This window comes from Ambystoma mexicanum, chromosome 2q (assembly GCF_040938575.1).
Source record: "Ambystoma mexicanum isolate Mex_15411 chromosome 2q, UKY_AmexF1_1, whole genome shotgun sequence".
Taxonomy (NCBI): domain Eukaryota; kingdom Metazoa; phylum Chordata; class Amphibia; order Caudata; family Ambystomatidae; genus Ambystoma; species Ambystoma mexicanum.
In genome coordinates this window covers 476,884,007-476,897,633 of record NC_090924.1, presented here as the reverse complement: position 1 = coordinate 476,897,633, position 13,627 = coordinate 476,884,007, and the positions used below count along the sequence as shown (strand labels likewise).

General features: G+C 43.7%; 1 protein-coding gene across 2 annotated transcripts in view; it reads right to left on the bottom strand.

Annotated features, from left to right (window-relative positions):
- Positions 1 to 3,328: 3,328 nt before the first annotated feature.
- CARD11 (caspase recruitment domain family member 11) overlaps positions 3,329 to 13,627 on the bottom strand; it is a 1,247,701-nt gene continuing 1,237,402 nt past the window's right edge. For both annotated transcript variants that reach the window (XM_069647590.1, XM_069647589.1), the window contains exons 25-26: positions 13,441 to 13,556; positions 3,329 to 12,229 (exon numbers count right to left, since the gene is read on the bottom strand). In XM_069647590.1, coding sequence (XP_069503691.1) covers positions 12,022 to 12,229; positions 13,441 to 13,556 — 324 coding nt within the window. In that variant the 3' untranslated portion in view covers positions 3,329 to 12,021. The remainder of the gene's footprint in view (positions 12,230 to 13,440; positions 13,557 to 13,627) is intronic.

The following is a 13,627-nucleotide window of genomic DNA, read 5'->3' as shown; positions in this document are numbered from 1 at the left end:
GTAAAGATGAGCAACAATTCAGGCTCGAAATGAAGATGCTCATGCTACAGAAACGTTGAAGAAAATACAAATCAGTTTACACTTGTACAGACGCAGTAACGCAAGTAGACAAAGTGATCTTAAGGCTGGCTACATAGTGAATAGTTGCAGCGATGCCCCAATGTATAATACATAGGAATGTATAGAACCTGAACATTCCACAGTGCATTTGAAGCACGGCTCTGATTGGAACCCTGTGATTGGAAAGGGTTTTTTAGTGTGGCACAGTTGGAAAATAACTGATGGCCATAGCAAAATACAAGAAAGGCTTGACTGGCCCAGCACAAAGAAGTCGAGGCCTCCGTGAGCCTGGTTGTCCATCCAGTAGTTACATGAACGTGAGAAGGAAACAAACTCCTGTTTGAGGTGGAATGGAAAAACACTAAAGGCGTCAATGGTATGGTAGCCTGTGTGCTGCTAGCGTGCAGAATATTCCAGAAGATTACAAGGGTGCCAAATCAATGGTAGAGGGCCATGTATCAAAGAGCCCTATAATTTGTATAACCAATAAAGTGTTGAGTATTAGTGTGACACGAAAATGATGTGCACTTGGTCTGGGTTTAGCTGCCCACCTGACAGTATAAACCTAATCACAACCCCCATTAGTATGGAAATTGTACTTAGATGTTCCCTGTAATCCTATCACATCCCCAAGTAGGTTTTTGTAGTTAGCCACGTAATATGACGTTGCTGATGATGTGTTTTGACTATAAAAGTTGTTTTTTTATGATATGCGCTGAGAGAAATTGAGCGAATGTCCGTTGATGTCCGTTGTAACTCCCTGTTTTAGACAATTGCAAATAAAACAGCACCGAGTTTTGCCAACTTCCTGAGTCAGTTTGACTATTGATATTTGAGTAACTTCTGCATCCCCATCTATCTCAGAGTATGGCAACCTCGTCTTAAAGGACCCTAGGCCTATGGGTTCATTCACATTTCCCTTCTCTGGTTAAATCAAGAAATTGTCAGTCAAGAAATTGTCAAAATACATCCTTCCCTCCCTCTACCAATGTGGGTTATTAACAGTCTTCCCCACCGTTACATGCACCAACTGTCCCAGATTCATATCCCTTTAAGACTGGGAAAAGGCTTCTAGGAGTAATGCACACTTCAATTTGTGCACACCACTTTGGTACTTGGATGAGGAAGAGGACTGTAGAACACCACTATCATGGTCAGGCATATCCCATTGACATGACTAAATATTGCCAGCCAAAGGACTCACACCTGCAGCCAATTGAGGAACTACAGGTGCAAATAAGGAGAGAAACCTGTGAGAGTGAGAGAGATCCACCTGGGAAGGAGAAGGTGGCAACCCAATATTGAGCAGGTAGGAGAGAGGCCGGTTAAAAGGATGGTGACTGCTGCAGAAGAGGACTAAAGAGACCAAAGTCAGAACGGGCTGAGAAAGAGTCCAGAGCCAAGTGTTCCTCACTGGAGCCGAGGGAACACAGAAGTCTCCCACAACCCGCCGACAGCAGCAGAAATGTTCGGAAGCTGCAATCGCTGCTCACTGAAGCTCCTGGAGAGAGAGAGGGGAGCGAGCGAGAGTCGGAGTGGAAAAGGAAAATCACCCGGATGAGCGGCTTAACACCGGTGAGTGAGAGAGGGTGCACGTATGCCAGGGCACTCCATGGGCTTGGTGTGTGCTAAGGAATGCGTCTGGAGTACAAATGGACAATAGTGAATACTGAATAAGCTGCAAACTACTTAATGATGTATTCAATACGGAACTAAGGAAAATGTATGTATATGATATGAAATACCACACCAGTAGAAAGAAGTAATGTGCATTTGTGAACAAAGTGAAAAACAGAAGAAAGCCTTTTTGAACAATATGACAATGAAAACTAAGCTAAAGCAAGCAATGGGAGCTTGTGAAGCAAATAGAAAGCAAATGTCATACAATATAGTATAGTGTAAAAGTAGGTGGTAACAAGGATAAATTACACAAAGTAAGGTGTTTGAAAGTCACGTGTTGGCAGAGGCAAAAGACTGTCAAAGTGAAACTGAAGTGCATATGGACTAATGACACAGAGGCAGAAAGGAAACCTGTGTTAGCAAGAAGGTCTGTGAGAGTCAATGAACATTATAAAGTGCCAAGGGGTATCTGTTGCATGACCTTTGATGGGTGTACCGTGTGGTCTGACAACTGTGCCTAGACCAATTAATCCCTACTTTGGTTGAACTTATGAAAGACAAGAGGCCAAAGCTGTGATGCCTAACAAGTGTTCAAGTGACTAAAAGAAAAGGCAACCTAAGTGAAGTAGTGAAAGACTGAAAGGTTAGAAAGTGAAACATTGAAAGCTACGAAAGTTGAACTGAATTTAAGTTTAAAGCCAAGAGAGCTGCCTACTTGGGGAAGGGAACTCCGACATATTTTGTGAACTGTGTTGAACTCGGGGAAGGTAACCCTGAGATCTTTTGGAACTGCGTTGAACTCGGGAAAGGGAACCCTGAGGCCTTGTTGTGAAAGTGGTATTGAACTTTGGGGAAGGGAACCCTGAGGTTGGAACTGTGTTGAACTTGGTGAAGGGAACCCTAATGGGGTGCTGAAAACCAGCCAGGAGCTCAGATGTTTATTGTGAACACTGTTTCTGTGGTTGCTGACATCCCTACACATTGTATGTTTTTAGTTGTGAGGGAAAGTATAGGCTTTGGACACAGGCAGACCTTTGAGTAGAACTTTATGACACAGAGTATTCTTAGTTTCTTTAGGTATGGAAATACCACCTTAGCATAGGGAAAGTTAGGACTTACTCCATTCTGACATTCAAGAAAAAAATATTGATTTTCTAAAAACGGAACCAGTTCTCTGTGTCTTGCTTCATGATGCCTTCAGAAAATCTACAGTTCAACCTCGGTTAAACCACGCCATTTTCAAATTATGTTTTATCACTTCAACTGCTTGCCAAGTCGAGGATCGTTACAGGGTTAACAGAGTGATATGTCCCAATGTTGCTGTCACATACAGAAGAAACCTAATGGAAAGTAGAATCTCTTGTATACCTTTTTAAAACTATTGTTCAAATGGAGAACAATCAGGAGAGCTATTGCAAGGGCCAAATTACACTACAGAAAGTTACATTACGTAGGTCTCTCATTCGAAGTTAACCCTTCACCTCCAGAAGACACACATGTAACGGCATATGTAGTAGTAGGCTTCAACAAATTGCATTAGCTCCTGACAACTTTCATCCTAAAATAAATACAAAAAGGTGTTCGTTTTGGCTGGGATATGAGCTGGTCCCATAGGTGACAGGAATGAACGGTCACGTCAGACAAGAAATCACTTTGTCACAAGATTTTATTAGGGATAAAATAACAGAGGTTGGCCATAATCACAAACCAGGTGGGTCTCTGTCAACTAAAATTGTCAGCATGTTACCCTTCATGGTCTGGGTAGTGCTTCATGTCAGGTTACCCAAAAAAAGTGTCATTCATGAAAAAAAGTGTTCCTTCAAAAAATTCTCTAAATTCTTAGTATGTCCTGAATTGGGTCACCGTGGCAGATTAGCAAAGCAACACGTTATATTATGTTACAAAGCTTTTACACTGTACCATATCACCACTATAGTGGTCTCAGAGTCCCTGCTTGTCTGTAGGATGGGGTATTGAGCCTCTGCCCAGGCCATCTAGATCTTAGTCTGTGGAGTAAAAGAGGTAGAGAGAAGGTAAGACAATGGGAAAGCGGGTGAAATGCAAAAGACAATGGGCCCCATTAGGAGTTTGCCAGTCCGGAAACAAGGATGCCAGTAAACTCTCAAGCACCCTTGTTTCTAGATCGGCAATCTCTGAGTCTGCCTACCGGAGCCGCTGTGCCAGACAGGTCTGACCCTGCCGGGCGCAGCGGCTACAGTAGGAAGACTGGTCATGGAAGCACTGGCGCTGTTAGCAACGATGCCGGTGCTTCTGTGTCCCCACTCCCATAGATTTCTTACTAGACTCTATGGGAATGAGGGCTTACATTATACCTGCGGCTGACTTTCCGAGCCGCCAGAGTTGTATTCTCCAAGTGGCACTGGGAAATCAGGCACCTGTAAAATATTACAGGTCCGGTGGTAAGCCGCCGGTAGCACTTGCATGGTTACGGCTGGACCCATAATGAGGCCCAATGTGATAGATTGACGTAGAAATGGAAAAAAGGAATGCTTTGTGATACGTTGGGTGCCTGTGGATCCATTACGATGTCCCACGATCAGGATTTCAGAAGGAAAGGTATGTTCTAAATGCATCTGGCATCAAACGATTCTATATGTAAAGCAGTTTAGAGGGGTAATAGGTAGTTAATAATTCAATGGGCCTCATTACGAGTATGGAGGTAGCCATTGTCGCTTTTAGTGGCATGGCTACCCCCATACCGGGTACCAGGTCTGGGTCCCGCAAAAGGGGATTTACCGGGCCATTCCGACCTTGGAGGGCCCGGTACATCCCTTTCGCGGGACCCGGACCTGATACATCCCCATTCCCATTGAGCCCCTATAGGGCTCAATGGGAATGGGGAGGATGCGAACAATGGGCCCGTTAATGACAGGCCCGTTGTTAGCATCCTGGTCTGCTAGCAGGTCCCGCTAAGGACGCCTGGTCTGACCAGGGGTTCCAGAGCAGGACCCACTGCAGACCTCGTAATAGGGTGGCCCGGAATTAACAGTGCCGGTCCCTTACCGGCACCGTTCATTCCGCGGTCGCCAGGGTCCTAATGAGGCCCTATGTCTGGATGCATGCTTGGCTTGGTATGTACTCCACCCACCCAATTATTTCATAATGACATTTTTATTTGGAATTACATTTTGCATTTTTCCACAGTTCAAACTCCTGAATAGTAATTAAAGGACTGCTAAACTTGGAGGTCATCTGTAACCCAGTCTAAAATAGTGTGAAAGGTGTATGTAGTTGGAGAACCAAAGGGTCGAACTGGCAGCTCTCTATCTGTGGACACATTCTAGGATATGTTGCTAGCATGGCCCTCAAAAAGATGTGAGAATCATTTGATATGCTGATAATATTTTGTCTAAGTGAAGTCACTGATCAGTTCATGATTCCTGTACAGTGAGTTGGTATGTTACATCACTGTTACCATGAAAATATGCTACACTAGCTACTTATATAGCACTGTAGACCACACTTAAGCAGAGGCGCAACCAAGAGGTGGCCAAGGAGAGCCACAGCTACCCTTATAAAAACGCTGATGCCCCACCCGCCCGCCTGCCTCTATGTGTTTGTTTTGGTGTGCCACCCTAAGATTTCCAGTTTCCTCATCAGGCCACCCCTATGAAAAATGTCTGAGGGCACCACTGCACGTAAGGCTCAGTCACAGGACTAAGGAGTGCAGAGGGAAACCTTAAAGCTGCATTCCAATACCAGTGCAGATAAAGATCCAACCTGAAGGGCCGCTCTGCCCTCAAATGGCAACTCGTATAATAGGCATAAGTGGGTGACCTTGAAGACACTTGCAAGTTAGGGTGGCTTTGAGTGTGCAGGTTCCCTGAACTTAAAGTCTCTGGCTTTCATGGGACCTCAGTGCAAAATATGGCAGCCATCGTTGCTAATGGATTTCTGTGGGTGCTCCCTGCCTTTTCCAGCCACAATCAAATCTTGTGCAGTTTACAGCAATCCATCCTATCTGCAGGGATCAGTGCACATCTCCTCAATTGGGAATGAGAGTCTAATTCTAGAAAAGAGACACCCAGAAGCAAAGCAATGATCTCCTCCATTGCACTAATATGCACTTGTATTTAACGCAGAGTCTGTGTCCCGTAGAGAAAATGCTTGTATTTGTATTTATTTGAAGAGCAGGGCTGTCAACTTCGATCAGAAATGATTTAAAGTAAAACACTTACAGATGGAGGAGGCATTCCCAGAAGGCGTGCCTGTACAATAGCACAAATATGGGAACAATTGGCGAGCCTGTTTATGAGGATGAAAAAAGTCAGACATATACCAGGGGCAAAACAATGTAAACAGAAAAAATATATATAATAAAACAGATGACTTACAAAGGTAAATAATCTGAATGGTCTCATTATAGATTGATGGACCCTGCAAGTTGGCTAAAATGGGGGCCTCCCTTTTTCGGTGGCTGCCACCAAATTGTGGAATTCCTTGCCGCAATCTGTTGCAGCCACTGAAAATAATCTTGTTTTCATGCGCACTCTAAAAACTCTTTTATTTTAATTACTGGGTTGTTTAGTCAGTTCCTGTTGGTTTCCAGCACCAAGAGATGCCTTTGGTAAATGAGCGCTTTTTAAATGTGTTAACATAACATAACATATAGATGAGAGGAACTTTGTTTCAACACATTTCACAAATGCACAACAATGGAGCTCAGTGATGCCTTCAAGAACAAGATGTTATGTCTGCTTTGCAAAAACCGATCCACCAATGGTTAAACAGTAATCACCAGATCGTCATGCCTATAACATGTGCTAATTCTGCATGTAACAAGCATTAGAACATGTTTAACAAAGCCTGCTTTCCATATTTCTCCTTTGTTTTTCTCACTGTGTCCATCTCTTTAGCCAATCAGCAAACTCTATAGGGAGGCACCAACTGCCCGTAAAATGCTGAATGCCAAGTTTTGCTTTGTGTGCCTTCACACTGGGCACCGGGCAAAGGGAAAGGACAAGCTGCTTGATAGATGGCCCCAGGTGATGATTTCTTGTTCAGCCTGTTCTAATAGGAATAGATCCCTTACCATCGGACCCTTCCGTGCGCTAAACGACCCTTACCCTCTTCAGAGGCTCTCACTTACAGCTCATGGGCACTTACCGACCACACAATAGACCCCTCTCATAATAGAAATCTGTTTTCAATTAATTTGTATTCCAATACTTTTGGGAACAATGACACATTAAAAAAAAAATAAACCAACATGTGTTTTGCCTAAATTCCAGTGCTCCATCAAGGCTTTTAACTCTTAATAAATCTTCATAACATTATTGTAATGGGAGGGTCTTACCAGATAGACCAGCAGGAGTGACATATGCAGGCCACCAGGGCAGCTCAAGGATAGACTATTTCCTAATCAGTATGGCTGACTGGGACATGGTAACAAGTATGGAGGTGATTGTTCGACGTGATAGAGACCAGTACCCATTAAGCTGTGCTGTAAGTTTTGAGCGGGGGTGGGGCGGTAGAAACTGGGAGGTCTAAGGAGTGGGAGTTTGCTCACGGCCCTGGGAATAGCAAAAAAGGGATAACATGGGTGGTGCTAGAAATAGGAGTGATTAAACCACGCATTTATGCCAGCATTGATAGTCACGTTGAGGGCATGTGTATGACAGATAGCAGCCTCCCCCAGCATTGGAGTACAGTTCACAGATATGATGACAACCTTGCTACTTTATTTGTCAAGCCAATGCTAAAACAAAGTAAATTAACTTGGGCAATAAGGGTTAGTTTGACAATGAATGTCAGCAGGCCAAAAATGACCTCTTAACTTACCACAAAAATCAAAGTGATTGATTAACCCCACTTAAGTATTCTCCGGACGAAATTTAAATGACTGGTAACATCAAAAAAGACACAGTACATTGCTAGCAAATGGGAAGAACAGCTACTATGCAGCGAAAAAAGAAGTGAATTGTTGGTGGTAACGAATCAAAATCAGTAATATTCCCGCGAGTATTTGGTACAAACAAAATGAACAGGGCGATCAACAGGAACTACCCCTGCAACACACTAATGCGCATTGCACACCTGCTACTTTTTCAATTAGTGAGGTGAAAAAGGCCCTTAAGGGTTGAGGTGGTGGCAAAGACATTTGGCCTGACAGATTTCTTATTTGTTTCCCTCAAAGATGAGCCACGAGTATGGTCCCCGCTGTTCAAATGTGTGTTCAATTTTGTGACAGGGACAGGGGGTGTCCCACAATCTACAGACCCAAATCGCTTTTGGATAAAGTGGGCAAAGTGTATGCAAAGTGTATGCAAAGTGTATGCAAAAGTGCTGTTGCCCCGCCTACAAGATTGGGCTTTCGAGAACAGTATTATTAATCACCTCCAAGCTGGGTTTTCCCCTGGTGTAAGCACGATTGACCTATGTGTCAGGTTGAATGTAGTACTGGCCCAATATGTGTTTTTGCAACAAGTTAGAGTATGCACTATATTTATAGATATCCATACAGCGTTCAACAACATTTCCCATTGCAAACTGTGGCCTGTGCTGAGAGAGAAGGGAGTTCCCGGACCTTTACTGGCTGCTATTCAGAACCTTTATTCTGATGATAGGTCATTAGTGAGTTGGGGGTTAGACGGTGAGCTCACAGATTCCTTTGCTGTCGAAAGAGGAGTCCGACAGGGGTGTGTGCTGGACCCCCTCCTCTTTTGTTAGTACATTAACGCTATAATAGAGGAACTGTTGGTCTCCGGCCTAGATTGCCCCAGGCTTGGTAATGACAAATTCCCAGCTTTGTTTTATGCAGACGACACTGTTCTTTTGTCCACCACCACGATGGGGTTGAGGCATAATTTAAGGGTCTTCATCAAGAAATGTAAAGAGGTTTCAATGACACTCAACCTGGAAAAAACAAAGGTGTTGGTATTTGAACTAAAAAGTCATAAAAAGACCAAAAAGCAGGTTTTCGATAAATGAGTATGAATTAGAGCAAGTATGCCACTACGATTACCTAGGGATCAGGTTTTCGAATTACCTTATGTGGACAGCCTAGCTTGCAAAGGCCACAGTAACACTGGGAAAGTATAGCTGTGGAATTCACAGTTTCTATAATAGGCATGGCAGGGGTACTATCTCCCCAGTGCTAAAATTGTATAAAGCCCAGGGTTGGGCAGCTGCCTCGTACGGGGCTGAGCTGCGGGGACATTGCAAAACTACTGCATTGAATGTAGTAGACAATTACTTTTTACAGAGTATACTCATGTAATCCAGGGGCGCCCCTATGGCCAGCCTGCGCTGGGAATGAGATTTGAAGCCCATCAGGGGAGTGCTAGTAAATAAGCCATTACAGTATTGGATCAGAATGTGAAGTAAGCCAGAACTAGGGATTTCTCATGAGGCGCATGCAAACCTACGGAGCGGCGTAGGTCTATTCAAAAACGCTTCGAGGCACTGAACTTGATTAGCATATGGGCTAACCCAGAGGGGTTACCACCTAGCTCAAAGATGGTAGCTAAGACAAAGTGCCATGAAGCCACTATTAGGGAAATGAAGTGGGGTTGTGTTGAATTAAGAACGGGTGCTCTATACATAATGTCCAAGCAATTAAATGGCTTTGAACCTTATTTGGATTGTGTCACCCTCGCATATGACCGAACCCCATTTGTCCAACTGCGTAATAATACCATGAAGGTGGCAGTTTTTATAGCAAGATGGTCAAATACAACAGATGCAAAATGCAAAGTGTGCGTGAACCTGGAGGAATCTATAGAACATTTCTTGTTCTTCTGTCCAGGCTACAGTAGACTGAGGAAACACTACCTGCTGCCACTATTCTGCCTGAGGGGTATTACAAAGACTGAATCAGCAGTTGCATTCTGCAAAAAAAAAAACGCAGATGTAAACTGTTTATTTTGTCACTAAGTCCTTCTTGCACTGTGTCTAGCTACAAAGAGCAAAAGTGCAAAACGAGAGTCTGATTGGAAAACATGTTTTCATTAATGAACTATGGTGTGAAATAATGCTGTTTTAAAAAAAAAACATTTCTATTTCTATTAGAAAATTAAATGAGTTGGGTGCTACTGAATTGTATTGAAAGGATTACTGGTGTCAATATGTTTTTTTATGATCTGCTTTTAAGGCCAATGGTCTTGGACCTGCTGCAATCTCCATTTCCGACGCGTTAATTCAGCTCCATGTTTATATTGATTGCAAATTCCTGCCTTTCGCTTTATTTCATCTTGATAAGACTGGCATGGATTCTGTTTGTGTGCACTTCAGTTGTGAGTCAGTGACACAGGAATATCAGGTGATTCAAGAATAAATCAAAGAGTAAGACAGCAACGCGTACCGCCATTCCAAATGGGGCCTTTAAGTTGGCGGGAATGAAGCAAAGTTCACAAAGGTTCCTGAAGGGCAAAGAAATATGAGCAAAGAACATAAGGGAAAGTGCTGTGCCAAAGAGAGTGCTGTAACCTTCATTGCCAAAATCATTGCCTAGTAGCTATGGGGGAGCCTAACCCTCAGAAGCAGCTGCCGCCCGAGATCTGTCTGAAAGACTTTGTTGCCAAAATGAGACCACTCTTCTCAGTTATGACAAATCACCAAAGAACTCCAAGAGTTGCCAACAAAACGTTTTCCACCTCTGGTTTCCTAGCACTTTCTTCTTATCCATTTTACTCATTTTCATGTTGTCCTATTCTGTTTGATCTCCTTGTATATAATTTTATAATTTATGTTGCTGCAGTGCGAGGCCCTATGACCCTTTACTGAACTTACAGACGGACCTCTAAGAGCTACATTGCTCTGTGAATCACTTAGCGCATCCAAAGCATAAAGTGGAGCAGCTGAGAATAGAAAAGGGGCTCTGTGGCCCAGTTCACTGGATAATTCCACAGGCTGAGATAAGGAGCCTGACAGGCCAGGGGCTCTGCAGGGACGTGGAGGAGACATGGCTTGTTTGACTTGACACACACTTTGCTGTTCCTGTTCTCTGATACTTCATTTGAAGCAGACGCCCAGCAGCAGCGGACAATGAAGGGCTTCAACTTGCTGCCACGAACACGGAGATCAAGTGATAGCATCCAATCTCTTTCACCTGGGCTTTTTAATGTTTCCCAACTCGCTGCTGAAAGGTTTTCTAAAGGAACACAGCGAATAATAAAGACAGCGAAAGGGAAAGAATGCACCTGTCCATCAGCACTAGAAGTCTGAGGGAAAAGCAATCAGCAAACGAAAAAAGGCAGTGAGAGAAGGAAGAAATTAAGTGACACTTGGGCAGCAGGAGGCGCGTTTCAGAAGCGATTGCTTAGTGAAGTCACTTGTGGCTACAGCAAAATCGTAGGTAGAAGATGAGATGAGTCGATGAACAAACTGAAACATTCACAAAAATAAATGCACCTTTGCGTGCCACACACACACACACACAAACATAAACACACGTGTGCACACACACACACACATTCACACACATGTGCACACCCACAAAACGCACACACACAAACTCTTTCCTAGATACACCAGCATCTGCACCCACTCAAAAAAACTTCCTTTTTTGCATGTCTATATCTGCACGCACAATCCACACACACCCTCGCCCAGCCACAAACACACATATATACACACTTTTTCCCACAACATCTGGACTCATTCGAAAACCTTTTTTGTGCATGCTTACATATGCATGCACACTCCACAGACACCCACTCACAAACACGTGCACCCACGGGTATGCGTGCACACACAGGCGTCTCAATGTTGCCAGATGCGCACTCACATAAACACACACTCTTCTGTTACAGGCATACACACACATTCATGCACCCCTCTCTAACACCACTGAGAACTGATCAGCTGCTCACTGTCATGAGTGGCATGTGCAAACATGTAAAAATAGGCTTTCTCGGGCAGTATACTTAGTGCCAATTCGGTTATCTAATTCAATTCGGGACTAATCTTAACTCGACCCATTGCCCCTTGTGAATGGTCTCTGGGATTTGTAAAGGTTGTCCATAAAATAAGGCAATGGAGTCCTTAGACCTCATTCTTCTGAGCTGATTCACAAAACACCTTAAGCAACACAAGACTACACACTGCTTCAATTCAGTTCTTGTTTACATTCTGTCACTGCCTAGTGTTTAAAACAACTCAAGGTTGGTTGGTGCAGGAACAATAAGCATGCCATCCTGGAATGCTGAATAGCCTACAAATGCTTAAACCACCCAGACTATCACCCAATGCGTTTCTTATCCTCAATTCAGGTGCACCTGGCTGATAAGCATCTGCAACCACTTGAGATGCACAGACCTCCTAGGCTCTTAGACTGCAGCTTCTTCCATTCGTTACATGTCCCCATTGTATCATTATTTATCATCGCAGTTGGTCTTCGTCTATCCAGACAGTTTTGCGCTGCTCCTCCGCAATCTTTTCCCTGATGATCCGTGTAAGTTCGTCAATGTTGCTCCATGATTCCACCTCGAGGCATGTGTAGAGGCACGGAAGGGCCTCCAGTTCCTTCTCCTTCTGTCGGCATGCGCGTAGAAACTCCTCCTCACTCTCCATTTTGGGCAGAAGCCTCCTGCAGGGAGTATACAATCACAAGTTAGGCAGATTAGTGCATGCCAAAGTGACCTTATCGAAACACTGACCGCCTGGGCTTTGGGTGGCAGATCAGAGCCTCGGATGCAAAAAAGCTACAATGCAATGCCCAACTTATTACAATGGACAATCACTGAAAGCAATGGGCCTCAGGAGCAATGTATCAAACCCATCATAAAAAAAGGCTAAGCACATTCTGTTGGTTCTGGTGTCAATTGATTTATTTGTACACCACTTTGTGCAATATCAATTCAACAATTGAACATTTCCCTCTGTAGTTCCATCATTCCCATGGGGGCAAGCGCTGGTCCAAAGTTTCGTCATTATCCCGTTACAAAGGCGGGATAGCCTGACTTGGATCATGTATGGATCAATGGGTTATGTATTAGATGTCCCAATCCACCGCGTTACCTCAAGCAACATGACTAAACACAACAGTAGATCCAGCGAAACGATTGGTTGGACCCCACGATACAGGGGGCGGGGGGAGAAAGGGAAGAGAATATGTACATGCAACAATACATTGAAAATAATTGCATGAGTGTGGAAGAATGTATATTGATACCCTGATATGTTATTTGATATTTTGTGGGTCACTGTATACAAACAAAATGTAAGTTCACTATAAAGCAGGGCACATGCGCTGTAAAATGGACGCCGGCCATCTTCCTGTGGGTGGATTATTTACCCCATTCCCAGGGTATACTGATATTGTGAATTGTTTTAGGACGCAGTGACGCACATATTTGTTATGAGGGCATACTGCTCGGATTTGTCATTGGCAGGTGTCAGTGAAGGGTATGCAAGATAGCTTCTGGCACTACACTGCACTCCTATTTCTACCCAAGTGATTTCAAGTAAAAACCAAAATGGAATGAATAGAATAGTTGACAATCAGGACCAATGGCAGAAGTAGGGATCACCTATTTCATCTCATCACCCACCCATACTCCATAGGTTTTTAGGTCTGGCTAGAGAGAATTATAGCTGTTTGCCAGAACTCTGCAAGGTACATATTAGTAGGACCCCGAGGTCAGTTAGCTACTCTGTGATGCAGAGAGCAGTTTTAGCTGCACATTTATGGAAATTTAGTATTTGCCCTGTCAACAACGTCTATATTCTGCATCCTTGCTTCAATTGTCTGCAGCATTTCCAAGAAAATAGATAGAACATTCTAGGAAGACGCTTTACCTGAATCGCTTGATGTTTTTCTCAGTGACTCTGATGAAAAGGACGATAGGGTAGACCTTTGCTTTGATCAAATCCTTTGTACAGCTCAGTTCAGCTTCAAGCAGGCAGTGCTTATTCTGAAGAATATAAAGAATATACAGGCATAGTTGATGATTACAGCCCTGATAAAAGCAATCATGTGAAAAGC